The sequence below is a fragment of the Aethina tumida genome, chromosome 1 (assembly GCF_024364675.1).
Source record: "Aethina tumida isolate Nest 87 chromosome 1, icAetTumi1.1, whole genome shotgun sequence".
Classification (NCBI taxonomy): Eukaryota; Metazoa; Arthropoda; class Insecta; order Coleoptera; family Nitidulidae; genus Aethina; species Aethina tumida.
In genome coordinates, this window is record NC_065435.1 from 10,018,929 (window position 1) to 10,046,101 (window position 27,173).

General features: G+C 33.5%; 5 protein-coding genes across 9 annotated transcripts; 4 read left to right on the forward strand and 1 right to left on the reverse strand.

Moving 5' to 3' along the window:
• The first annotated feature begins 510 nt into the window (after window positions 1-510).
• On the forward strand, window positions 511-10,213 carry LOC109595080 (uncharacterized). Of its 2 annotated transcripts, none has more exons than XM_020010362.2 (7): window positions 511-626; window positions 4,287-5,443; window positions 5,929-6,396; window positions 6,452-6,588; window positions 6,638-6,920; window positions 6,984-7,134; window positions 7,250-10,213. In XM_020010362.2, the coding sequence occupies exons 2-7, from the start codon at window positions 4,397-4,399 to the stop codon at window positions 8,092-8,094; spliced, it is 2,931 nt and encodes a 976-aa protein (XP_019865921.2). In that variant the 5' UTR covers window positions 511-626; window positions 4,287-4,396; the 3' UTR covers window positions 8,095-10,213. The 2 variants fall into 2 exon arrangements, with proteins under 2 accessions (XP_019865921.2, XP_019865920.2); XM_020010361.2 differs by lacking the exon at window positions 511-626 and adding an exon at window positions 3,818-4,173.
• On the forward strand, window positions 1,001-3,457 carry LOC126264387 (uncharacterized). Of its 3 annotated transcripts, none has more exons than XM_049962126.1 (4): window positions 1,001-1,156; window positions 1,217-1,248; window positions 1,326-1,595; window positions 1,655-3,457. In XM_049962126.1, exons 3-4 carry the CDS (start codon window positions 1,351-1,353, stop codon window positions 2,073-2,075), a joined length of 666 nt encoding a protein of 221 aa, XP_049818083.1. In that variant the 5' UTR covers window positions 1,001-1,156; window positions 1,217-1,248; window positions 1,326-1,350; the 3' UTR covers window positions 2,076-3,457. The 3 variants fall into 3 exon arrangements, with proteins under 3 accessions (XP_049818083.1, XP_049818084.1, XP_049818082.1); XM_049962127.1 differs by having other exon boundaries at window positions 1,339-1,595; XM_049962125.1 differs by having other exon boundaries at window positions 1,217-1,595.
• A 139-nt stretch (window positions 10,214-10,352) lies between the features above and the next one.
• LOC109595070 (integrator complex subunit 12) lies at window positions 10,353-11,634 on the reverse strand. The gene is made up of 3 exons (XM_020010348.2): window positions 11,279-11,634; window positions 10,882-11,225; window positions 10,353-10,829 (listed from the first exon to the last, which is right to left on the reverse strand). The coding sequence occupies exons 1-3, from the start codon at window positions 11,566-11,568 to the stop codon at window positions 10,654-10,656; spliced, it is 810 nt and encodes a 269-aa protein (XP_019865907.1). The 5' UTR covers window positions 11,569-11,634; the 3' UTR covers window positions 10,353-10,653.
• A 174-nt stretch (window positions 11,635-11,808) lies between these two features.
• LOC109595058 (histone-lysine N-methyltransferase SETD1B) lies at window positions 11,809-18,927 on the forward strand. 2 transcript variants are annotated; one of them, XM_020010335.2, is made up of 9 exons: window positions 11,809-12,051; window positions 12,109-12,266; window positions 12,323-12,541; window positions 12,593-12,728; window positions 13,361-14,087; window positions 14,146-14,275; window positions 14,334-14,512; window positions 14,756-15,397; window positions 17,927-18,927. In XM_020010335.2, the coding sequence occupies exons 1-9, from the start codon at window positions 12,048-12,050 to the stop codon at window positions 18,120-18,122; spliced, it is 2,391 nt and encodes a 796-aa protein (XP_019865894.1). In that variant the 5' UTR covers window positions 11,809-12,047; the 3' UTR covers window positions 18,123-18,927. The 2 variants fall into 2 exon arrangements, with proteins under 2 accessions (XP_019865894.1, XP_019865895.1); XM_020010336.2 differs by having other exon boundaries at window positions 12,112-12,266.
• A 3,704-nt stretch (window positions 18,928-22,631) lies between these two features.
• LOC109595072 (elongation factor 1-alpha) lies at window positions 22,632-24,776 on the forward strand. Its single transcript, XM_020010350.2, has 3 exons — window positions 22,632-22,787; window positions 23,234-23,994; window positions 24,050-24,776. The coding sequence occupies exons 2-3, from the start codon at window positions 23,242-23,244 to the stop codon at window positions 24,683-24,685; spliced, it is 1,389 nt and encodes a 462-aa protein (XP_019865909.1). The 5' UTR covers window positions 22,632-22,787; window positions 23,234-23,241; the 3' UTR covers window positions 24,686-24,776.
• Window positions 24,777-27,173: the final 2,397 nt, after the last annotated feature.

Consider the following 27,173-nt stretch of genomic DNA (forward strand, 5'->3'; position numbering starts at 1 on the left):
CTGTTTTGATCCATATTTTTGTAAATAGACTAATTGATACTTAAAACTTTTCATTCATGTGATTTTTATATAAAAAAATTAACAGACACATGTACTGAATTCACAAACTTGCACTATAGTAACTGTATTATATAAAAAATTAATACAATCAATGGATTTATATAATAGAACCGCTAAATAAAACTGTGTTTTATTGACTTATGGGCTTTTCTTTACATAATCAGTTTGAATTTCCCGCCATCCGAGCCTACGTGACCTCCTGCACGTACCCGATTAATGCGAAGCAAAAGATATATTCGATTAAACAACGAATTTTGCCAAAATAATCTATAATATCAACGATATTTCAATTCTTTTCAATAATTATTGAATGCGACGCGTCCCACTTACTTCACCAGTGGCAGAACAATTTACTTTTAAGGTTACTGCGTGCGTTTGAATTCCACCCGTTTCAATAGTTTGGCTTGGAACGGAGATTAATACGCTGCATCTTAAATGTTTTTATGCAGTTACTTAGCCATGTAAATAATGAATAATTGTTAAATTAGAACAGGTTTTTACTACCTGTTGGCTAAATTACAAGTGTTAATATGATTTTAAAAGTGATTTTGTGTTTAATCGAATAGGTAAGCAAAAGTTGTTCGAGTGCATAAATAAATATTCTAATTGTTTTGTGCTTTGAAGCTTTTACATTTGTAGCTGATTATTGTTTTTTTACGTTCATGAAATTTAGTTGCATGGTTCAACATGACTGAAAGATGTATAAAAGTCGTTTACTTTCATTTTAATTTTAGTTTTTGACCCAAAACACAATTTGAACAAGTTAATTTTTGATTTTCACAATGTATTAACTTATTTTTGATACTTTCCAATAATTATAGGCATATTTATAGTAAATTATTTCAAACATAAAAACTGGAAATTTGGGTAAAACTGCATTATAGCGGCCTAAGATTAAGTTGGCAATTCTGGAACCTCGAAATTGGACGCAACGTTGCCGCTGTGACTTTTTATATTTTCATTCAATATTTTGTTTCTAACCTGTGTTCGTGTTTATCCTTTTGTGTAGTTTTATCTTCGTGTTTATTAATTTGTGTTAGTTTGATTTATAGACAATTTTTATTGTGTTTGATTTGGTATTATATTAAATTTGTTGGTAAGTAAAAAATTAATTTAAATATATATTATATTATTAATCTTATTTCAACTATTTCAGATTGTGCTATAGCTTTAGTTTAGTATTTTTAGGTATTCATATATTTATTTTAATTATAATATTAGCTATTAGCTATGAATAATAATAATTTTGAAACAAAATTGTTTAGTTTTTTTTTTAAGGATTTGAATATAATGGCGCCAACAGAAATTGTTGACGAAGTCCTCACTGTTGAGGAAATTAAAATTGAAAATCATTGTTTAAGAGATTTCCCCGAATCAAAAAAAGAGATGATGGAGTGGTTGGCCAGAAGAGGCTTAATAAAAAACCATTTCACGTGCGATGTGTGTGACATTCCTATGTCTCTAAACAAATATTCAGGTGGAATAGACGGTTTTCGGTGGAAATGCCGATTATGTACCACCCGAAAATCGATAAGGTGAAACTGGTTCTTTTTTTACTGAATCTTATTGTAAATTATTAATAATTTTTATTTAGGCATGGCTCATTTTTTGCTAACAGCAAACTTAGTTTGCTGCAATCAATGATCATTATTTATTGTTGGAGCATAGAAATGCCACACGAAGACATTAAGAGGGAGGCCCACCTTGGTTCAAATTCCACCCACACAATAGTGGACTGGTGTTCGTTTTGCCGGGAAATTTGTGAGGTGGACCTCATAAATAATCCGGACGTTATTGGGGGTTTTGATGAGGAAACTCTCGAGCCCAAAACGGTGGAGATTGACGAGTCCAAGTTTTTCCACCGCAAATATAATAGAGGTCGGTGGACTGAGGGACAGTGGGTATTTGGAGGAATTGAAAGGGGAACAGGGAAATGCTTCCTTGTTGAAGTTCCTGATAGGACAACTGCAACCCTCCACGAAATGATTCAGAGGTTTGAATGTATTTCTGATTAGGGCTTTGTAATAGCTTATAATTGATGAATGCATGCTCATTTCCAAATAAATCGCAGATTTTCCATGGAAATTTCTCGATTTATAAGGAAAATTGCACTGTAGTTACTATTTTTAGACAAAAAACAATTTATGGTAAGTGATGTTTTAAACAAATATATGCCAAACCAGATGGATGACAGGTAACATTAAGACAGGTAGTATTAAGATTTTATCAATTATGATTTATTATTATTTTACAGAATACCTTTTGAGTTTATTTTATTATTATCTTACAGAATACCTTTTGAGTTATTTTTATTTATAGTTTCCTTTTTAAAATTAAAAGTGTCATGATTTAATAGGTATATTTTACCCGGATCCCATATTATATCAGATGGATGGAGGGCATATGATGGGGTAGATACAATTAGGGATGGGATCTACACTCATGATAGAATTATTCATGAGAGAAATTTTGTGGATCCTGATGATGCCACCATCCATACACAAAACATTGAAAACATGTGGATGAGGGCCAAAAGAAAGTTGCGGCGCCAATTTGGAACGTCTGAAGCATTATTTGTTTCCCACCTACATGAATTTGTGTGGCGGAATAAATATAGAAGAAACGGAAATTTTTTTAGTTCAATTTTAGTTTGTCTTAGGACACAATATGTTTTTAATTAGAGTGTTTTATTTTATATTTTTATTTATGTTATGAAAAAATTTTTCTATATTATATGCCTATTTTTTTCAAAATTTCGTTAAAAACCCACATTTTCCTTTCTTATATTTTTTTAAATGTTTTATTTTTATTCGTAATGAGAACTCGGTGTTGGTCAATCAAATAATTTTAAATTTGAACAATACTTATTTTTAAGGTTTTCCCTTGAAATTTTTGTAGAAAAAAATTTCCACTGTATGCCTATTCTTTTTTCAGAAAGTTTATTTAAAAATTGAATGTTTTCAAAAAAAAAAAGAAATACCTAACCGAACCTAACAGTTCATCAAAAAGAAAGAATATTTTTAAAATAAATAAACAAGATAATAAAATTCCAAAAATATATCATAAAATAAAACAAACAAGCACCAACGGATATCTCGTAAACTTTCAGTAAATTTAATCGATAATAAATGTAACTTTATCTGTGATGGTAAAATTGGTAAAACGGAAGTTTACATATTTGATTTTTTTTCAATCAAAATTTTCCGTAAATTATTGAAAATATAAATTAAAAAAAATTAGGTTACGTTATAATGTACATTTTTTGCTCGTCGGAATGTTACAAAATATCTCACTAAGTAATAAAATATCAGATACGGCAACGTTGTGAGAATTCTTGACGCTAATGCGCCTGCGGGAACTACCAACATAATTTCAGGCCGCTATAATGCAACTTTACCGAAATTTGGTTCAATACTTATGAAAAGTATTAAAACAAAAAGGTTTAAATTTCTTCATAATATGAACTTATTTAAATTGTCAAATTTGGGATGGAATGTCCCATAATATTACATCTACAATTTTACAATTGGCAACATTGAATTTAAATCAAATTTTGTTTGAATTAAATTTTGACTAGCTTATTTATGACACTTCTAAGGTGCTAATAATTGAAGACATGCTTAAAATGGACAAAAACACACGTAAATAACGTGTGTGGCAGCAAATAACTAATTAATATTTTGTCCGAACAAAAACGCACGGGCCGCCACTGGTTTTAGTGGAATACGAGTTTGTCCCGGTGTAAGCATGGCGGCAAGCGTGGAAGTATTCTAGTTTTGTGGTTTTTTTCGAAATATTTTGAAAGTAATTTTTGTGATTGTGTCACAATAACATCGTTCGCTATCAGTGAATCATAAGTCAATTAATGAAAATGTAAGTTAGACGCGGCGCGACGCGAAATAAGCGTATAAACATTGTGCCCGGGCTTTCCGAGTTGATATATTATGGCGTCGAACGACGAAACTTCAACAGACGATGAAAATAAAGAGTATTTCGCGAAGAATAGCCGTTTCGACGCGATGCGACCGGTGCAACAGTGTTTGGCGTGTTTGTCATCTTGGTCGAGCTGCACTTGTCGCGTGTCGAACAACTTTGGCATATCCAACGGAACAAGTAAGCGCCTTTATTTGTAAACACATTCCAAAACAATAATATACCGATTGTGTACTAGCTTCAATGCACCCTTTTGGCGTAGCCGCATTCTAATTGGTTTGGTTTTGTTGCAGATAACATAGACAATCTGTCGAATGGGCAAAGGATTTCCAGTTTTAATCCAGTGGGTGATGTTACTGATGTGGACAAGGCTCGTGCTCGTGAACCGTTCATCTCTTGTTCGATGAATTATGACAACAGTCAATATGCCAATGAGACAGTGACCAGCTCAACGAATTGCCTGGACGAGTCAACCAACCACACCAGTGATACGAATGAAGAGGATGAAGACAGTGTTAGTTATGAAAGGGACAAAGTGTATCTTACTGGCACTGATGACTTAATGGAAACATTGCCTAAAATGGGCAACAACTGCAAGGACTTGATCGAGTACAACAACCACCACCAATCAATATCTCCAATGAGTGATATCGAGAACAAGGAGAATTGCATCATACCATTTAAAAAAGAGGCGGTGTCTCCTGTTATGGACTCTTCGGATAACTCATCCAAGCAGTCATTCTCTGAAAATATTGATCATATCAAATCAGAAGATGACATTAAATTTTCAGATAAAGTCTGTGATTCCACTTGCAATATTAGTAATGTAAATATAGATTTAGATATCAAGATCCACAAGAAATCTGAAGCATCTTTAAATTGTGGCCTTCTTAATTCAAATGTGAATAACAATAATATAAATATATCTTCTACACAGAATGATATACCTGTTAAGCCAAAGAAAGCATCCCCCATTGAAACACTCGACTATGATCGGCTTAAAGGTAAAAGAGGAATTGAATTGCTCACTGCTATCGAAGAACAATCAACCATTAACATAATTAGCGACAAGTACTCCGACTCGGGGGATGTATGTTCACCAAGGAAGAGCCGAACAAGATCCATGGACGTCGCCTCCACACCCCAAGCAGGTATTAAGAGGTCCCATTCGGTAGACGTCAATGACTCAGAGGCGAAACTTAGGAAAATCGAGTTCTCCGACTGCGAATCAAAAAATCAAACACCCGTTAAATCTGAGAAGAAAAAGGATGAAAAGTACAAAGATAGAAAGTCAAAGAAGCACGAGTCAAAAAGCAAGGGATTAAAAAAGAAGAACGTCACCACACAGACCAAAATAAGGGAACAAGTGCATATTAATAATGTCCACGATAAGGACGAAATCACACCTAGAATACTCACCAATGGAAATTACAGTTATCCTCCAGATGATGTGAGTGACAATATTTTTATCAAGTTTTTTGCAGTATTTTATTTATCTAATTATCATAATTATAGAAAAATATACTATTATTATTAAAAAAATTAAATTTTTTATTAACTTGATTATAAAGTACAAAAAACTGGCTTAGAATAATTCATATTAAGTTTAAATGTTTCATTGATTGATTATTTTAGAGAATAAGCTCCAATTAATTTCCTCTTTTTGTTTCTGGTGTTGTAATAATTTATATAATTTCATTAATTAATTAAATACTCCATTGTATATTCACAATTTATGCAGATTGTATCATGCCATTTAATTATTATATTAATATTTCTACACAATAATTTAAATTGCATTAAAAGTAATTAATTTATCGTCAGGCATACAACAATTTAATAATTGAAAATCCATTTCCTTTTGTAATTAATTAATGATTGTCCACATTGTTATAATTTTGAAATGTGTATTTACTAGATCGTGTTTGTTTCCAGAAAAACTTAAAATACAGAAGGTTTTACCACATAGAGACGCACTCAAACGGCGGTGCAAAAATCCTACGAATGTACCACGACGAAATCAAACACTTAGACCCGACTGAGATGAAAGAGCTGGCCTTGGAGTTTTTCAGTCTTGCTTTCTCCGAGGACGAGAATGAGCACGCCATCTTCGTGGTGGCCGTGGTCCACGGTTCCGGCAATTATCTGCCGGACATCCTGGAGTACATGGCCGAAACTTATCCCAATTTGACTGTGAAGAACGGCCTGTTGAGCAAGAGTTCGGACATTGAGACCACCACACTGGCAGCCTACAATGAGAACGTGTGCAAGCATTACGACAGCGGGACTGTCAGGTATGGACCATTGCATCAAATAAGCATCGTAGGAACTGCCCATGAGGAAGTGGGTGGATATTTTCCGGACATGCTGTCCCTGCTGGAGGACAACCAATTTTTGGAACTGGTAATGGGTTTAAAATTTATTGTGCGTGCCTGTGTTTAATGCGTTTTGTTAACAGACAATGCCGTGGGGTGCCCTTTCGATATGCGACCAAATGAAGCCGACCGAATCGAATGACGGGCCCATAATTTGGTGCCGTCCCGGTGAACAGCTCGTGCCCACCGCCGACTTAAAAACCCCCAACAAGCGGAAGAGGTACGTCCGTCACGTACGTCGGCAAACCCACCTAACAGTTCGATTTCAGGACCGGCATAAACGAGCTGAGGAACCTGCAGTATCTGCCGAGGATGTCGGAGGCGAGGGAGCATCTGTTCGAAGACCGCACCAGAGCCCATGCCGACCACGTTGGCGCCGGTCTGGACAGGAAGACCACCGCGGCTGTGGGCATACTGAAGGCGATACACGGCGGCAAAAACGAGGGTCCAATTAACCGTATCACCAAGGACGTCGTTGCCTTCTCGGCCAAGCATTTCGACGTGCTGGCCGAGAAGTTACAGTTGGACCTACACGAACCCCCGATATCACAAGTAAATTACTGGATGGTTTGTGTCTGAGGAATATTATTATCACGTTTGTTTCTGTTTGTTTAGTGTGTTACGTGGATTGAAGATGCGAAGCTGAATCAGCTCAGAAGGGAGGGCATTGAGTATGCCAGAATAAATTTGTATGATAACGACATTTACTTCTTGCCAAGGAATATAATACATCAGTTCAGGACTGTTACTGCTGTCACAAGCATTGGTATGTCTTCTTAACTTGCATAATTTCTTCATATTATAACCCTCAGAAGTCTACATAGGAAGTCTTCATTGTTGTACTAAGGTTAGGACTCTAAAAATATTTACTTTCTTTCCAGCCTGGCACGTGCGATTGAGGCAGTACTACAAGCTGGAGGATTTCGAGCCTCCGGCAGAGAACTGCACTAGCGGGGTCGACGACCACAAGGAGAAAAACCACAAGACGCCGCACAAGGTCAACCACGACGCCAAAGTCGACAAGGTGAAGCACAAACTGGACTTCGAGCTCAAGTCGGCGGAACGCAAAAAGTCTCATGGTGACGACAAGGACAAGGACAAGTCCAAGTACAAAGACGAGAAGGACAAGTCGAGGGACAAGGACAGGGACAGAGATAAGGACCGCGACAAGAAGCGGGATAAGGACAGGGATAAAGACAGACACAGGGACAAAGACAAGGACAAGGATCGAGACCGACACAGAGACAAGTCCAAGTACGACAAAGATCGCAACCATCACCACTCGTCGTCGTCGTCCTCGTCACACCGACACGACAAGGACAAAGACAAACACCGTCACAGGGATCACAAAAGCGACAAGCATCGCAGTAGTGACAAGAAACATTCGTCCTCATCTTCCAAGTCCCACCATTCTTCCTCGCCTTACAAGGACAAAGACAAGGACAAGGACAAGGAAAGGAAAAGTACTGATTACAAGTCGTCGTCGTCGTCGTCGTCGCAGGTGAAGTCCTCGAGTGGTGTGAGTGGTGAGCAACAGGCGAAGTCCGGAGTGAACAATAATGTTCTCAAAACGCCCAGCAGTAATAACGCCACCAATCCCTCGAGCAAGTCGCCGTCGGATCCGTCCGCGACGCCGAGCAAGAAACCCAGGGATAAGATCCAGAAGAAACAGATGCCTCAATCTGCTGATGTCCTAGGTGATATTTTAAAACATATGAACAAATAGCCCCCCCGAAAGTTTATGTATCCTTACGGAATATCTCGTCATTAGGTCCGGATTAGATTTAATACATAGATGTAATTATTTATTGATTCGTTTAAAAGTATATATTTTTTAATGTAGTTTATTCATTTCGTTACGGACTTATTTACGGGATATTCGTTTTACGATTAACTTACAGTGTGTTAAAATTGGCAGGTGTCTCAAAATGTTGTATATTTAAATATGCTGAGACGTTTGCTTGATGTATTTTAGCCAACGTTAGAATCTCCTAAATATTTATTGTTTCAGAACTTTAAATTTGTTTCATATGTTTAAATGTACATAAACTAGAAACAGTTAGAAATATCTTGAATACAATATTTTAATGTATAAGTAAACATGAACAATTTTAGAAGTGCAGACTTCTGGAATTGCCTTTATGATGCTATTTGCAAGTAAATTTTTATAATTATACAGTCTATGCCCTTTGTAAACATGAGCCATAAGGCAGATGGTAAATTATTTTTTTACGTCTGTAAAATTCGAAACAAGTAAAATCTAGTCAATTTCGTGAAATTAACAATTCACATTGGTACTTATTAAATTAATGAGTTAGGTTGTAGCTTTCGTATCATACCGTAGATATTTATATTAAATTATTATTAGTAATTTTTGTATTTCAGCAAACATCGAAAATATCCTTCCATTATTTTTAATACTTTTCATTTTCTAACTGATAATGAGCTTGACTATTATTACTTTTTAAATAATCCATAGTGTTTAATGTTGCAGATGAACTTAAAATTAATAAAATACTTAATTTTCAATATTGTTACTACTGTATTCATCAGATACTCATACTTAAGGAGTTTGCATATTAGAACATTTCGAATTTGTGACTTTTAATTAAAGGCTACAAATTCAAGACGTTCTAATAAGCAAAACACCTTAATTCAAACTTGAACAAATCAATTTCACTGTCATTTTCTTTTCTAAATATAATTTAAGGCTAAGACTGTATCAAGCTAATTATGAGTACAAATTTAGTATTAGTTCGAGTGTTTTTGTTAATAGAAATGGCAAATGGCATCTAAATCAAGCAGTCGTACATTTATTTACTAAGAGAATGGATCACCATTCTGCAGATTTGTCCAAACAACATTTCCTAGTTGGATCTCACCATACTGTTTGTTTATTTTATTTAAGATTATTCAATGGAACAGTATGGTTATTAAATATTGTAAATAATGTACAGTTAGATATTGTACAGTTTTATACATAGCGAAAACCTTTAAGCGTTGTTGTATAGGTAGAAATGTATAACAATGTTGGAAAGTTTTTAGTAACAACTAATATTTTTTCATATCACAAGCAAAATTTTACATTCGTTTCTACCTCTAAGAAAAATATATAAATAATATATATATATTTTTTGTGTGTTTTAGCTTTAAACTGTTTGCAATGTGAGATTATCATTCTCATTCCAAACAGTTTCAACCAAAAAGCACTCAAAGTGGGTGGTTATATGAGGCATTTGATTTACAGTCCCTTTTAATGTTAATTATAAATTACTATAGTATACACAACAAACAATATAGGTACTTAGCTCAGTTTTACAGTTCTGTCAAAGATTAAATAGATATGTTTATTAGTAGTACCCTCTGCCAGTAAACATATTTATTTATCTTTGGTTCTATCACGTTTCCTTAATAGAAAAAATGATGTTCACCAACAGTTATGCATGTGTAAATCAAATGTAACATATTATAAAATTTTAATAATATTTGGTTGAATTTGGATGGAATAAAACAGAAGATAATCATGAATATTACCCCTTTTAATTTATTTTAATAGAATAAGAAAATATAACACCTTCCTTCAGAAAAATCACATATTTTCTTACTGTGTTCCTTTATTCTAAGGATTTATTCAAAGGTGTATTGTATTTTTGATGTGATAATTTTATATTATAGACAGGCTTCATATACCTTTCTTCATAAAGTGTTCATATAATCATCACATATTTACATTATTCAATTTAGTAAGATAGATAAGGTTATGGCTAATATAATTTTCCCCGCATCACGTTTTTACATTCCATACAGTATTCTTCTTTTCTGAAAAATATCCTGTCAATTATGAAGTCGACTTTTATTTATAATCCTTATTACCCCGATCCAATTATTAATAAAACAGTTTAAAAGTTAAAATTTCGAGTTAATTCTCACATTGTTCAACCGTTATTAATAAATATTAAGTAAAAGGATTTAATAAACTTAATATACCCGAATGAATACTTTATTTTCTTATTTATCATTTAATTTTACATTTATGAATAGTCCAAGGAGCTATATACAATCTGGTAGTTGAAATAAATTCCATTTAATGAGACACCAGATAAACGAAGATTTTAAGTTTAAAAAGTAAACAAATAAACGTTATTTAGTTAAAAATCGATTAAAAGAATTGTAACTGAGTAAACTGAAGATAAATATAAAATATCGTCAATTAAATAAAAAGGTAAATTTGTACATACAGTACATTAAAAAGAATTAAATAAAACTAATAGAAGTACTGTAACTGTTATCTGGTCAATTTTTTCTTTTCCTGTAACTTGGCTGCTTTTTTCTTCATAATTTGCAGCCTCTTGTCAGCGCTAATAATGTTTAAATTGTGTTGTGGAGCATTATTCCTGGAGCTGGATGATGAATTTGAAGAGCTGCTCTTACTGGATGAATTTTTACTTGAGCTTGATTTATCTGCAAAAAAATTCCGTTCAACTTGTGTGATCCAGGAAATTTCAAACCTTACATTTATCCTTATCCTTGGAAGAGCTAGATTTATAGGAACTGTTTGAGGAATGACGGTGGGATGAACTAGATTTTGAGTCTCGCTTTGATGAGGAGGAAGAATGTTGATGTCCTGAGGAGCTCGAACTGGATGAACTGGCTGGTGTTACTGGAGCGCTTGTGACAATGGGGTTCAAATTGGAGTGATTTTGTTGCTTCTTTTTACTCGCCTCCTTGCAATTCTGACAAACCCATGTGTCGAATGAGTCTTCCAGAGTCACAACAGGTGTGTGACACTCTTGATGATACAATGAATGACAGTCGGAGCACTCCAGCAGTCTGTTCCTTGCTCCAACGTCCATTTCACTAAAATATAATCCAGCTACAATATTTATATAAAATTAATAAAATAAACATACTTGCAAACAATACACATTAAATCTTCCTTTAATAAATCGAGCTCCAGTTCATTATCGGAGTTTGACTGTTTACTTTCTTCATAGTTTATTTTAAGATCGTCAACTCGTCTTTGCTTTAAACACCCCGTAACGTAATGTGTTAAATCTTTGCTGTGGCCAGTTTTGCTTTTGATGGCTTCTTCCAGGAATAATTGCAAGGGCACCTGGTCTCCCACTGTTAGACTGTCGCTTGCGTGCAAAAACCCAATGCATTTTATAAAATTTGAATCTAAATCTGTTAAGCCCAACATCTGCAGATAATAATAAACTATTATGCATATAAAGTTAGGTTATGTTTATCTAATTATCTAAGAGGCTAGTGACTTTTGGTTGCGTGAGTTTAACGGGATTTTTGTTGGCACATTGCGGTGTCAACGATACCGATAAATCTGAAAATCAAATTATTTAATTATCAACGCATTAATATAACAAAATTGGCATTGCCGTCAATTTATATTCTTTACCCTGCTTTATCTACTTGCATGGGTCGTTTTATAAGGGCTAAATTGTGGGACGTCAACAACAACAATTCGTTAAAAACGTAATCTGAGACACAGCTAATTGTAGAATGAAGACAACACACCAATAAAAAAGTGATATTATCAACAATTATTTTATCAGTTATCTGTTATTAAAATTAATAAAAATGTAAATACTTTATCGATAACCACACACTACTGACTCATTACGAACTATGTAATTTTGCTGAAATAAGGCGAGTCCAATAATAATGGGTAAGCTAATCACAACAACTAGCTGTATTTACATGGATATTTAAACTGAAATTTTAGAAGATGGTGTGGGTGTAGACAAAGAGGATAAAGTACAAAAAATGGGGGCCACAAGCAACCCAAACAGTGAAAGATTGGCGGCTCTCCAGGAGAAAAAGAAAAGTTTGGAGGAAGCATTGGACAAAAAAATTAAGGAACTCCGAGAACTATGTACTCAAGTAAGTGATACACACTCATTGTATTTACGACAGTAAGTAACACTGTAACGTTTTAGGAGGCGGATTTAACGGGAATAATGCCCCCAGAAATGCCCTTAGAGCCTGGGGAGTCATTGCCTATGATTCGAAGGAGAGTTGGAACTGCATACCAGTTACCTGACAACTTTGTTAAAATAGCTGACCAAGATGACTCAACAATACCTGGACTGGAGCTTCAAATACAAATTCACATGCAGCTGGCCGATGCTGCGAGAGATTTGGCATTTAAGTCTAAGGTACTTTGGCTGGTGTGATTGTTTGTTGCAAACTAATAGGTCGTATTTTAGACACTCAAGAAGCAACACATTAGTGAATATCAAAATTATACTCAGATTCTGAAGCAATTGAGAGAGAAGTTGGCTACTTTAAAGGAACGTGAACAACAAATGAAACAGAAAAAGAAATCTAGGGTATCAGAGCAAGGTAGGTCACATCTGCTTAAGTTTAATTTGAGGAATGACTTTTCAATTGTTCAATATAATTCATTCATATTCATTCCTGTATTTTCTACAAAACTTTTTATTTAGTTAATTATTTTTACTAGTGCCATTTACCAGTTAGTCAAACTAGTAGTTAGTGTTTTAAATTATCATAGAAGATTATATTTAAGCTATTTTTATGTTTTGAACAATTTATGCAATTTGATTGTTTTAAAATACTCCATGATTGGAGCAGCAATTTGTATCAAAATATATATAATATATGATAAATATCTAAATAGCATTTTATCACAAACATTTTGAACAATAATTGTGTCATAATTCATGTTATTGACATCAAGGATTTTTTTTGAGATTATATTTTTGTTACAACACAGCTGTTAATATTATAGCATATATATTTTAAAATGCAATTAGTCACCACCATTTTTACAAATAAATATCTTTAAGGAAAATAAGTATCAGTTTATTACTTAATAAAAATATATTTAACTGGTTACCAATATAGGGTCTTTAATTTTATGATAATGAAATAGTATTGGCTGATTTTTAAATCATAATATTGTTGAATTAACTGTTAAATAGCTATAGGCACCTATTTTGTAATGTTTTCAGATGACAACATATCAGTAAACACCATGGCAACAAGTGAGCCATTTGTGAAGTCTGATTTAAGGCAAAGCTTAAGGTCGTTAAAGCCTTTACCTTCGGAAAGCTCACCTGAGACTCGTTACTCCTCTTCTATTCCCCGCCACTCGTACAGAAATTCGGATACCTCGTATTTAGACAATAAAATCTATCGACAAGACGACGCCATAACCACCGGTTTGTACGGACTAAGTCTGAATGGCTACCAGAATTATATAGAACGAAGAGAGGGTTTGAACGTCTATTACAGTCCACAAAGTATGTCCACCCTGCCAACGCAATACAGCCCACACTATCAGCAACACAGCCCACAATTACAACACAATCCTCATTTTCAATCCTCTCACAGTTTCCATCAACGATCTCCACAACAATCCAATTATCCCTCTCATTACCAGCAAGACTTTGTTAGATATAGTTTAAACATGAACCAAACCATGTCCAATCCACATATGTACAGACAATCTAGTCCGAATTCAAGTAACTACAAAGGTTTCGCAAGTGAGTCATACAATCAACCAAATGTGAGGCAGTACCAGACATTAGATCAACCCTATCGAAACCCCCATCAAATCCAGCCGCATCAGCAGTACGAACAGACTATAGGTCTGGGCGGCTGTTGGCGGAGCATGGAGAACGGTGAGATGATTTGGTGCTCCACCATGGACAACACAAACTGGGAGAAGGATAAGCGGTAATGAACTTTGATCATTCGATTAAAGGTTGCTTATTTTATGGTGGTGTGTTTGCAGCTTTGGCAGTTTGGACAGGAGAAAAAATAGGAGGATATACAAGAGGATCTCGCCTGTCGACAATAAGTCGGTGACCAACGTGCCTTCGTATACGGACCATGTTAGGGCGGCGTCGGTCAAATCTTCTCAGGTAGTTTTATTTTGTTGGGTCAAAAATGGTGTTTTTAACAATTGACTTTTAATTGCAGATGGTGAATAGAAGGCAGGACAACAGGCTGTTAATCAGGACCCAATCTTTGGGAAGTGTAGGGGCTCAGACAATTGTTGACAGTGTTTGTCCCAGCGATGACAATTCCTCGTGCAACAGTGACAATCACAGTATCAGCGAAATCAATCACAACTCTAGGAAACCCAAAGAAAAAGAGTGGTATGTGTTAAATTTTTATGTTTAACGATGTAACATCCATTTTGAATGGAAACACCTACATAACTTTTATATTTATGACTAGATTCTAATAAATAATGCCTCAAAAGATGGATATTAAACAAGTTTATGGTAAATTGGTGTCTTTAAAACCTAATAAGGAGCTGCTATGTAATTTTAAAGTTGGAAAATGAGGAAATATATCAAATAATGTGCATAATTCAACAAAATATATTCTTTTTCCAGGGTGGAAACATCACTGGACGGGCCGATATCCCCAACGCATTCGGTGCTGTCCCACTCACAGTCCACCCTCTCCGCCCACTCGGCGATGGCCTCACCGCACTCGGCGCTGCCGTCGCCGCACTCGTCGATGCCCTCGCCGCACAGCATGCTCCCCCAGATCCCGCCCCACGCCCACCAGCCGCCAGTGCCGCCGCCGCCCACGCCGCCCTACCCCATGCCGCCCAGTCTGCCGAACGCCATCCCGCACCCACCGCTGCAAACGATACTGTCGCCGGATGAGAAGTACATGCAGCCCCACGTGCCGCCGCCACTAAACCCGAAACCGCCCCTCGAAATACCCGCGGAGTCGAACAAATCGCCCAGGATACTCGAGAACAACATCGAGATGTTCAATAATAACGTGCCGGAGAACTGTACGGTCGTGCAGCAGGGTTACGAGGAGACCAAGCCCTTCGAAATGTCGGACTTTTATAAATACTCGACGAAATATAAAAAGTCGCCGGTTAAAGCTGAAAGTGACGGTTCTAAAGTTAGAGACCACCAGGACAGCACGGCGCAGAAGAATCTGAGTCACCAGTTTGAAGAGCACAAGACTATTTACCAACCTGACTTGCCAGCCAAACCCTCGCATTACAGAAACAGGTAATTGATATTTTTTAATTAATAATTTTATATGATAGTAACTAAATAATGATGGATTCTTCAATTCTTCAGTCTATTTCGATATTTTTATACAAGGTATCACGAGAAACTTATCAGATTTATGTTTAGAAGTCTTTTAAACCATTTTAATGTACTTTTTATCACGAGAGTCCATTGGAAGTATAAAAGAAACTAAACAACTTATTACACCACTAACAAAATAATTCAGAACTTTTAAATTCTTCAATCTTTCGAAATATTTATGGAAGATGACTTGAAAATGTTTATGGAATAAAATATTTAGAATTTATTAGGGGAGTACAAAAGAAATTAGTAAATTAACATGGTAGTAACTAAATAATACTGAACTCTTAAATTCTTCAGCCTATTTCAATATTTGCATAGAAGATATCTTGAGAAACTTAATAAAAAGTTGTTTAGAATTTAACAAATTTATGTCTACAAGTCTGTTAGAACTTCTTAATGAACTTTTTACCACGGGAGTCTATTGGAAGTATAAAAGAAACTAAATAACTTACTATATCACTAACAAAATAATACAGAACTTTTAAATTCTTCAGACTTTCGAAATTTTTATGGAAAATGACTTGAGAATGTTTACGAAATAAAATATTTAAAATTTATTCGAGGGTACAAAAGAAATTAATAAATTAATATGGTAGTAACTAAATAATACTGGACTCTTAAATTCTTCAGTTTATTTCGATATTTTTATAGAAGATATCTCGGGAAACTTAATGAAAAGTTGTTTATATCTTATCAGATTTATGTCTATAAGTCTGTAAGAAATTTTTAATGAACTTCTTACCACGAGAGTCCATTGGAAGTATAAAAGAAACTAAATAACTTACTACACCACTAGCAAAATAATACAGAACCTTTAAATTCTTCAGTCTTTCGAAATTTTTATGGAAAATGAGTTGAAAATGTTTATGGAATAAAATATTTAGAATTTATAGGGGGCAGTACCATAGAAATTAATAAATTAACATGGTAGTAATTAAATAATATGGGACTCTTAAATTCCTCAGCCTATTTCAATATTTTTATAGAATATATCTTGGAAACTTAATGAAAAGTTGTTTAGATCTTATCAGATTTATGTCCATAAGTCTGTAAGAGCTTTTTATTGAACTTCTTACCACGAGAGTCCATTGGAAGTATAAAAAGAACTAAATAACTTACTACATCACTAATAAAATAATACAGAACTTTTAAATTCTTCAGTCTTTGGATATTTTTATGGAAAATGACGAGAATGTTTATGGAATAAAATATTTAGAGTTTATAGGGAGTGGTACAAAAGAAATTAATAAATTAACATGGTAGTAATTAAATAATATTGGACTCTTAAATTTCTCACCCTATTTCAATATTTTTATAGAATATATCTTGGAAACTTAATGAAAAGTTGTTTATCTTATCAGATTTATGTCTATAAGTCTGTAAGAGCTTTTTAATGAACTTCTTACCACGAAAGTCCATTGGAAGTATAAAAGAAATTAAATAACTTACAACACCACTAACAAAATAATACAGAACCTTTAAATTCTTCAGTCTTTCGAAATTTTCAACTCATTTTTCATTTTATTGAACTTCTTACCACGAGAGTCCATTGGAAGTATAAAAAGAACTAAATAACTTACTACATCACTAATAAAATAATACAGAACTTTTAAATTCTTCAGTCTTTGGATATTTTTATGGAAAATGACGAGAATGTTTATGGAATAAAATATTTAGAATTTATAAGGGGTAGTACAAAAGAAATTAATAAATTAACATGGTAGTAATTAAATAATATTGGACTCTTAAATTCCTCAGCCTATTTCAATATTTTTGTAGAATATATCTTGGAAACTTAATGAAAAGTTGTTTAGATCTTATCAGATTTATGTCCATAAATCTGTAAGAGCTTTTTAATGAACTTCTTACCACGAGAGTCCATTGGAAGTATAAAAGAAACTAAACAACTTACTGCACCGGTAACAAAGTAAGACAGAACTTTTAAAGTATTCAGTTTCTTGAAATTTTTATGATAATTGAGAAAGTTTATGAAAAATTGTAAAATAGAATTTATTGGGGGAAGTACAGAAGAAATTAATGAATTAATATGGTAGTAACTAAATAATACTGGAGTCTTAAATTCTTCAATTTTTTTCGATGTTTTTATAGAAAATATCTTAGGAAATAAAAAGTTAACTGCCAATTAGTTAGTATTCTTTACTAAACTTCTTATTACAAGAGTTCATTAGAAGTATAAGAGAAACAACAACAATAATATATTTAATTATTTAAAATAAATAATCATTTTTAAATGTTCAAATTAATTAAAATTTATATTAATACTTTAAACATATATGGAATCTTATAATTTATATATTTATTTGTGATATCAAAATTAATTTAACCGTTTGTAATACATATTTTACATAATAAATGATAAATAAATTACTTAAAAATAAAAATTTGTATATATGATACATAAAATGGAATGTTTCATTTCAGTACAAACAACATGAGTATCGGAAGCCCGGACAACTCAAGCGGCAACATCAACAACAGTTTGAACTTAAGCCAAATAACAGTATCGGATAATTTTTCGGCCGAGATGAACGCCTGGTACAAGGAACAGAATCAAATAGAAAATAACAATTCGAGCGGATCAGGTTCGAAAAGTAGGTCGACGGCGACTTTGGTCTGACGTCTATAATACACGAGTATTCGTTATTAATTAAGAGTACAATGCAATAAAAAAGATGAGTTTTTATATATTTGTAAATAGTTTATATTTAAATTAATGGAAGCTGTTAAATATTTATAGTATAATAGTTTTAAAAAACCATTATTAATTAACTGAAGTTTTCGAGACGGTTTTATTACTTGATCAATCGGTTCTCATCAGGCAAAAGTAACTGTACTGAATTTTATTTATACAAATTTGTATTGTTGTTAAACTTTTTGATGCTCAAAACGATGAATGAATGAATGAAGTTTTATATGTACTATTTTATTATTCACTGTTATTAAATTTGTCTGTGACTATCATGTGTTATAAAATAGGACTAGGCTTTTTTTAAAATCCGTTATCATTACTATTGTTATAAATTATTATAGCAAAAAATATCCGTAAATTATTTTTAGTTAGGTTCGATAATTATGATTTTTGTTTGGTGTGAATGTATTTTGCCTATTTGTTTGGCGTATATGAAATTTGCAATTTTTTTATATTTATTACTCTTTTTTACCTACTTAAGTTGTAATTATAATGTTTTTTTACCTACATACTAAATAATTCCCTTGATAAAATCGACGATCTTGATCTCAAATCTATTAACAGAAATTAAGGATATTCCGACATATTTTTTATAACTGCACCAAGTGCCTAAATTGATTGCATACATTGGTTGTGATTTATACTATTGGGTTTCATAGAGTAAACCAAAGGAATGTGCCTTCTGCAGGTTTTTGTACACTTATTTTTATTGGAAACAATAAAGTTTTTAAAATAACTGTTGTGTTTTTATGCGGTATTATACCTGAAGAAAAGGGACACAAGGGTCAGTAAGTATTTTTGGTAAGGATAATTATAACTGCAATAAAATAATAATTTTTATGATCAATTTTTGAATTATCTTGAGATTGACCTGTATATTTATTAGTTTTTCTTTTGTGAGTTAAGTGGGTAATAAAATTTGGTTTAATAATAATAAATTTTATGCACATAAATATTAATTTATGACAATCATAATATTGGGCACCGAAAATGTAATTTACATAACGTAAATAATTAACTTATAATCAACTAAATAATCATCCTTATAGTCAATAATCTGCATATTCATGCCTGGAGCAAAAATGTCAGGTTCTTGAAACTCAAGAAAAGTTGGACTTTTGTTTTGGTTTCCTCTTCAGTCAAAAGCAAGTTATAGACTCATAAAAAATATCTTTGACTATATGATAACTTAGAAAAAGTGAATAAATTATCAATTAATAATAATATAATTTAATATATAAATGTTAATATATAAAAATTTACTTAACTAAATCATAAACAAAAATAGAAAAATTAATAATAATTTCTATAAAATTATTAAAATAATTGAATGAAATAATACACTCAATTGAAAATACAATAAAAACAACTCCTTTTATAAACAAACTGGAAAAATCAGTAAACAAATCCTTTCTTGTTTTATAGGCAAATAAAAAATGAATTAATTGAGTCATATAATATCAGAGTGACTAGTAGAACAATCAAACGTCGACTGAGTAAACAGTATAGAAACAATTGGTATCAAAAAAGAATATTCGAACAAGACTAAAGTTTGAACAAAAATATGTTAATTATCCTCCAAAATTTTGAAGAGTACTTTAAGTGATGAATTCATCTTCAATAGAAAATTATCAGATGTTAAACAATACGTTCGTCGTCCTCCAAATAAAAGTTTGGAGTCTAGATTCACTACAAAAACATTGAAACATGGTGGAGGAAACGTTATGGTTTGGGGTTCCTCTTCTTGGCATAGTATAGGATCATTACAGTAAATTATTGGTAAAATGTACCGTTTCATGTACAGAAGATATATCATGAGAGAGGTAATTGATCCATTTGCCAATAATAATTTACCAGTTACATGGATTTTTATGCATGCTTCTAAGGTTGTTCAAAATTGGATAAAAGATGTTAAGATTCTCGATTGGCCAGCGCAAAGTCCAGATCTAAATCCAATTGGAGAATTAAAGAACGATATAAGTAACGACTAAAACACCACAAACCATCAAATTTAGATGAATTGTGATTATTAATTGATTAGTTGTGGAAATAAAAATCTGTGGGCAGACACATTACTCATTTATGTTGTTCAATGTTTAATTTAAGCAGAAATTATTTAAAATCAAGTACAAAATGAATAATTAACGAAAAAATATAGTATAATCAGTGTAAATAAAATATAAAATATTTTGATTCCAACTAATTAGAGCATTTCATAATTAATAATAAACAGTAATGTGTGCTATTTCTCTGCCCACCGCTGTATTAAATAAACATCCATATATTAAAATTCACTTTCTCAAAATATACAAAATAAAAATACTGTTTAATTACAATACGAACAAAATTTAATTATATTTTATGTATTTTTATATTTACTGCTATATTAACTACTTGAATGTCCATTACAATCTCTTTTAACTACACAACAAACAATTTCCTTGATGAAATCTACATATTGATCTCAAATCTATTAATAGAAATTAAGAATATCCCGACATTCATATTTTTATAACAGCACCAGGTGCCTAAATTAATTGCATTAGTGGGTTTCACTGAGGAATGTGCTTTTTGCATGTTTTTACATGAAATAATAAAGTTTTAAAAATAATTATTGTGTTTTTATGTAGTCAGATCAATTTTTTGCAAGGTCAAAGAGTTAATGTAATTGGTAAATTAATATGTTCAAAACTAATGTAAGGTACATTAAAATACAATTTGTATCAATTATTAGTTGTAAAGAAATACTTTAGTTTACTCAATGTTAATTAATAAGTGTTTGATCTGAATATGTATCACAATTTTTTATAATTCAAATTTTTTTACCACTTCTGTATATTTGAAAGAAAATTTGGGATTTAAAAACGAATTTAATTAACAAATTTTTTTCTTTTTTTTTTTTGAATTATTAATGGCCTGTTTTTAAATATTTTAATAACTGCTTGGAATAAATATTTATTATACTTTTTGTGTAACTTATGAAATTAAGTTTAACTACTATAAATATTAATTTTATTACTATAATAGTTGTATATTTTAGTGTACCAATTTAATTAACTAATTGTGTTGATGAGTCAATAAAATACTTATTTAATCAAAATTAATTGTCACCCATTTATTAAATAAATATCCACATCTTAAAATTCATTCCTGCAACACAAAATATTATAAAAATTGGTAATTTTCCTCAATTAAATTTTTTATTTTACTCCTTTACTAATTATAGTGTCCTGATTTTTAAGTATACATGTTTAAATATCTGTTAAAAAGAACATAAACATATTTATTTTTAGAATCAGGAAATTTTACTGGTCGTTCTTAAAAATTGGCAAAAATATATAACTTTAGATTGTTTTTTTCTTCAAATAAATGTGATAAAAACTGTTTATTTCTGAACTAACATATTAATATTAATTCTTCGCCAAATTAAAGGCGTGAAGTTAAAAAATAAAGCACCCCTGACTATAAAATAATAATATATAGTTACAGTGTGTATTTGTACACAAAATATTTAAAAATAAGTATCTATTTTAGAGGAGCACGTGGGGTATCCACCAATTGTACTGTGTGTTGGCCTGAGAGGTTGTTATCAAAAATATACAAATACAAGTACACATTTTTTGGTTTAGTTTTTGAAAATAACTCAACAACAAATAATAATGTTTATGTAAGGGTATTTGAGTACGTTTATCTTTATTTATTAAGATTTACGGTGTCGTTGTGGGTGGTGACTCAGAATATTTCATACATTTAATAGTAAATTCCTTTTATCCTGTCTAATAAATTATTCTTGGACAGCTCACAAATTGCTAGAGGGGTAAAAATTGTAACAGCAACAACTGTTATTAAACTTATGAGATATGAAAATGTCTCCTGAGTAAAACACGTGTACAACACGTGCTTCAGGAAAACTCAAGATTTTCCCCAATTCACACGACTCAAGAAAATCATGCAAACATAAAAACGACCCAACAAACAAAAACAAACACGAAAGTGTACCAAAACGGGAACAACCCATCGAAAAAATAAACAATCCAATTGGGTCAGTGTTGCCTCTCAATTCGCTTTCCGGATTATAAAGTCCCATTAAACCGTTGCTGCATTTAATTTAACGGCATCGAACGAACGTCCGTTGTTTCCAACCAAAACCAATTCGAATTCGATTAATCAGAAAACGATTTGCAATTAATTCGGTGGTGGTGCACGGACACCGGTCCGTCCCGAAAGCCGGTCGAAACGCGCCACATTTTTGCAAAACGAAAAAATTCGAATTTTTCGCAAACCCCAAACGTCGGCGGACGTCACGTCCGCGGTTTGGGTCACTCCATTGGCCGAAATAGGGGCGCAACGAAGAAAAAAAACGGCGGCCGCGTGCGCGCCCATTTTCAAAATCCAGATGGCGCGCAGATCTTCCGGTGACGTCACCGATGCCGGCCTACGGGGGGAATGAAAAGACGAACTCACTCGTTTCTCTTCCTTTTTAACTGGCTCGTCGCCCGGTGCGGTTGCCGTGTATAGTTTCTCATAAAACCGCAGTGTTCCTTATAATTTAAGTACTTTTGTTTAACTGTTGCATTTAATCTATTCCAAACCGTAAGTATTTAATTAATTTGTTTATTATTTAGCGCGATTTGGCGTAATTTACGAGAATTCACGGTGTAAATCGGGTTCACCACGTGTACAGTGCGAATGTGTAATGGCGGCCATATGCTGAAATCTTATTGGGAATTATTAACCGGTGAAATACGGCGAATGCCTCGGTTTTTGTGCTGGATAAACCTAGTTGGTTGGTAAACGGGTTGTTTTAAATTGGTTTTAGTGTTCGGGGTTTGGTATGATGCGTGCAATTGGACTAAGGAGATTTCAGCAAATCGGCTCCATGCTAACACAATCCACCTGTTGTTTCGGCGTCATTAATTCACTTTCGTTGCTGCACGTTCGACGTTTTGATGTCGGTTAATTGGAAAATTCCTCGAAAATTACCCGTCCACCACGTGATGTGTGTACAACGTTTTAATTGGTTTGCTCTTTGTTACCAGGTATCAAAATGGGTAAAGAAAAGGTTCATATTAACATCGTCGTCATTGGACACGTAGATTCCGGTAAATCAACCACTACCGGACATTTGATCTACAAATGCGGTGGTATCGACAAACGTACCATCGAGAAGTTCGAGAAGGAAGCCCAGGAAATGGGAAAGGGTTCCTTCAAATACGCGTGGGTACTTGACAAATTGAAGGCCGAACGTGAACGTGGTATCACCATCGATATTGCCCTGTGGAAGTTCGAAACCTCCAAATACTATGTCACCATCATTGATGCTCCCGGACACAGAGATTTCATCAAGAACATGATCACCGGAACATCTCAGGCTGATTGCGCTGTACTCATCGTAGCCGCCGGTACTGGTGAATTCGAAGCCGGTATTTCCAAGAACGGACAAACCCGTGAGCACGCCCTCCTTGCTTTCACCCTCGGTGTCAAACAACTCATCGTTGGTGTCAACAAGATGGACTCCACCGAACCACCATACAGCGAAGCCCGTTTCGAGGAAATCAAGAAGGAAGTATCCTCCTACATCAAGAAGATCGGTTACAACCCAGCCGCTGTTGCTTTCGTACCCATCTCCGGATGGCACGGAGACAACATGTTGGAGGCTTCCACCAAGATGCCTTGGTTCAAGGGATGGGCCATTGAACGTAAAGAAGGCAAGGCTGACGGTAAATGCTTGATTGAAGCTTTGGACGCCATCCTCCCACCCACCAGGCCTACCGACAAGCCCCTCCGTCTTCCACTTCAGGTAACACGACTTAACTAAAAAATGTTGGAATTGTGCTAACTGTTGTTTGTTGCAGGATGTCTACAAAATCGGTGGTATCGGAACAGTACCAGTCGGTCGTGTCGAAACTGGTGTCCTGAAACCAGGTATGGTTGTGGTGTTCGCCCCAGCCAACCTCACCACTGAAGTTAAGTCCGTGGAGATGCACCACGAAGCCCTCGCCGAAGCCGTGCCCGGTGACAACGTCGGTTTCAACGTCAAGAACGTTTCCGTCAAGGAATTGCGTCGTGGCTACGTCGCCGGTGACACCAAGAACAACCCACCCAAGGGTGCTTCCGACTTCACTGCCCAAGTCATTGTCCTCAACCACCCCGGACAAATCTCCAACGGCTACACTCCAGTATTGGATTGCCACACGGCCCACATTGCTTGCAAATTCGCCGAAATCAAAGAGAAGGTCGACCGTCGTTCTGGTAAGACCACCGAAGAAAATCCAAAGGCCATCAAGTCTGGTGATGCCGCCATCGTCAACTTGGTACCAACCAAACCCATGTGTGTCGAATCATTCCAAGAATTCCCCCCACTTGGTCGTTTCGCTGTACGTGACATGAGACAAACCGTCGCCGTAGGAGTCATCAAGAGCGTTTCCTTCAAGGATGCTGGCGCTGGCAAAGTCACAAAAGCCGCTGAAAAGGCTGCCAAGAAGAAGTAGTTTTGTTACACCATGTATTGAAGCTCCATTTAACTTTTATACAATATATTATATTATATTAATTTTCCAATAAAAACTACTGGAGTTAAAATCTGATTTTATTTTGACGATATTTTACTATGTGACTTGACTGCATTTTTGATCACCAATAAAACCATACAATAACTCAAAAATCTGTTTATTTCCTCATCATCCTTCCTGGAGCCTATCTATCGCACAAAGTTGGGGTTTATTTTGTATCACAGTTCACCTTTTAGCTTTGAAGGTCAAAAATTATCTGCAGGTCGTTTATATCAAGAAAATATTTGTTTTTATTTAACATCATGCAGTTAACGAACGAGTAATAGAACTTTTTTGGATCGTGTTGCGCAATATATATTTGTGTGTATGCAATAATTTGCAACTAACAATACCTGCTGATGATCCAAATAGATGATAAAAAATTGAATGTAACAGATGATTTTTAGCTACACACAAAAGATAAAAAAATACTCGATAAACGCACTATTTATAAATAGCATAATAAACTCGTTATTCATGGTGATAAAATTTTCTTACTTAAGTCACAACCGAAGTGATGTATAATGGTATGAAAGATTAATTAAATATTCGATAAATATGTTTAGCAATCATATGTACCATTATCAAATCGATATTATTGAATTTCATATGCCATTTTATTTAAATACAGGATGTGATTCAATTTTATACCATTAACTGCAAAATATTTTATCTTGTTTAAACAATTAACTTATTTTGAATTTTAAATTTGACTTCTCTTAGTTAAGTCACGTAGTTTATTTAATATATTCTATATATTCCTAAATATACACATAACTAACATCTATTACTTATACGGTAATGGTCAGAGATGGACATAAATATAGCAACTTTAATTTTGAAAGGGAGTCCTAATGATTAAATCTATGTATTTAATTTATATTTGTGTTTTATAATTTTGCTCCATTTCCGTGGCATAGACATCGACGAGTCTATATGCTTTCAAGCTTCTTGAACTGCTCTAATGAGTTCATTTAAATTTGTGAAAATTTTATGTCGAATTTGGTACTGAATTTGTTTCAATCTGACGAAATTCTGAGTCGTAATTTTTGGAAGATGAAAAACGACACTTGTTCGTTCAATTACTCTCATTTCAAAACCAAGTAAATTAAGAAAGGCTTAAAAGTAGAAATGTTATGATAAAAAAACTATAAAAGAACATTAAATAAATTTGATACCCTGTATTTACTTGATAACATATTTTAGTTATTATAATTTTTATAATATTTGATCCAGAATAAGTTTGTTATTCACCCTGGACGTTAGTTTAAAACGCAAACACACCGTTATCAAGATCAAAGGCTCAAACGAGATAAAAATGAATGTTTTTCGTGATCCGGGCAATCAAAGTTTAAAAAAATGTTATTATTAAAAAGTGATTATGTAAAACTTTCAATCTGATCAACCACAACTAGCCATGGTTGTTGTTTTTGGTGGTTATCAATTTTTATGCAGAAACTAAAAACACAAACATATTGATAAACCATATTTATCAATAATATTTTATCAACGCACCGCACCGTCTTGTAATTCAAATCATTCATTTGACTGAATAATACAGAATTCCTTAGATTGTGTGTAATTCTTAGCAACAGGTTTGTGCTAAATCATCACTCTTTTATCATTATAATGATAAGTATACCAATTGATCATTTTTTTTAAACTCATCCGTTGTACAGCAGATCAGTCAGATGACCTAAGATGTAATAAAATTTATTATAAACAAATAGCGGTGACTACAGTAGTGCAACTTTAACCAACTGTGATATTAATTAAATTAATTTACTAATTTTGTTTTATACCGCGTGCTGAAAACTAATAGTTCTTTATTCTCTTGAAGAAATTATAGCCCCTCAAACCTAAATTTACAGTTAAATAATCGTATTAATATAAATTTTAGAGAAGCTGACCAAAACTTTTTACTTTGTTGTTTTGAATTGCTCTCTGTGAATTTAAACCGATTATTTAATAACGGCCTTTTGCTTATTATAATTATTTAATTATTGGTCGAAGTGAAACTGTAAGAAAAATTATAAATCAGCTTTACAAAGACCGAGAGAAACAAGAAGAGATGGCTAAGAGTTTACGCCTAAATAAGTCAATCGTTTTCAGTATTATTAAAAAATTTAGAGGAACTGACCAAGAAGTAGCTGTGAAAATATTTTCGAAAAACTTGAAAAAACATTCATAACTGGGTAATTCGATGTCAAAAACCAATCCTATCTTATCGTCAACTGAAATTAAAACCAACCTGGAGGAAGTGGGTCTTGCTTAAATTAGTTCAAGAGCTGTGACAAGATGGTTAGTGGATGGGGGTTCGTTTAACCCCAAACCTACAAGAAAAAACCTTGGTTTCTACCAAAAATATGAGTCCAATATTGACTTGCTTAGGAAAACATTCACAATATCACAGATCAATGAGGAGGAG

Coding starts and splice junctions, on each gene's coding strand:
- LOC126264387 (XM_049962125.1), top strand. CDS start 1,291: ATGAATAATAATAATTTTGAAACAAAATTGTTTAGTTTTTTTTTTAAG. Junction 1,596..1,654: donor ACCACCCGAAAATCGATAAG/GTGAAACTGGTT, acceptor ATTTTTATTTAG/GCATGGCTCATTTTTTGCTA.
- LOC109595080 (XM_020010361.2), top strand. CDS start 4,005: ATGGCGTCGAACGACGAAACTTCAACAGACGATGAAAATAAAGAGTAT. Junction 4,174..4,286: donor TGGCATATCCAACGGAACAA/GTAAGCGCCTTT, acceptor GTTTTGTTGCAG/ATAACATAGACAATCTGTCG. Junction 6,397..6,451: donor ACAACCAATTTTTGGAACTG/GTAATGGGTTTA, acceptor TTTTGTTAACAG/ACAATGCCGTGGGGTGCCCT.
- LOC109595070 (XM_020010348.2), bottom strand. CDS start 11,568: ATGTTGGGCTTAACAGATTTAGATTCAAATTTTATAAAATGCATTGGG. Junction 11,226..11,278: donor TTAATGTGTATTGTTTGCAA/GTATGTTTATTT, acceptor ATTATATTTTAG/TGAAATGGACGTTGGAGCAA. Junction 10,830..10,881: donor TTCCAAGGATAAGGATAAAT/GTAAGGTTTGAA, acceptor ATTTTTTTGCAG/ATAAATCAAGCTCAAGTAAA.
- LOC109595058 (XM_020010335.2), top strand. Junction 12,542..12,592: donor ATTTGGCATTTAAGTCTAAG/GTACTTTGGCTG, acceptor GTCGTATTTTAG/ACACTCAAGAAGCAACACAT. Junction 14,088..14,145: donor AACTGGGAGAAGGATAAGCG/GTAATGAACTTT, acceptor GTGTGTTTGCAG/CTTTGGCAGTTTGGACAGGA.
- LOC109595072 (XM_020010350.2), top strand. CDS start 23,242: ATGGGTAAAGAAAAGGTTCATATTAACATCGTCGTCATTGGACACGTA. Junction 23,995..24,049: donor CCCTCCGTCTTCCACTTCAG/GTAACACGACTT, acceptor TGTTTGTTGCAG/GATGTCTACAAAATCGGTGG.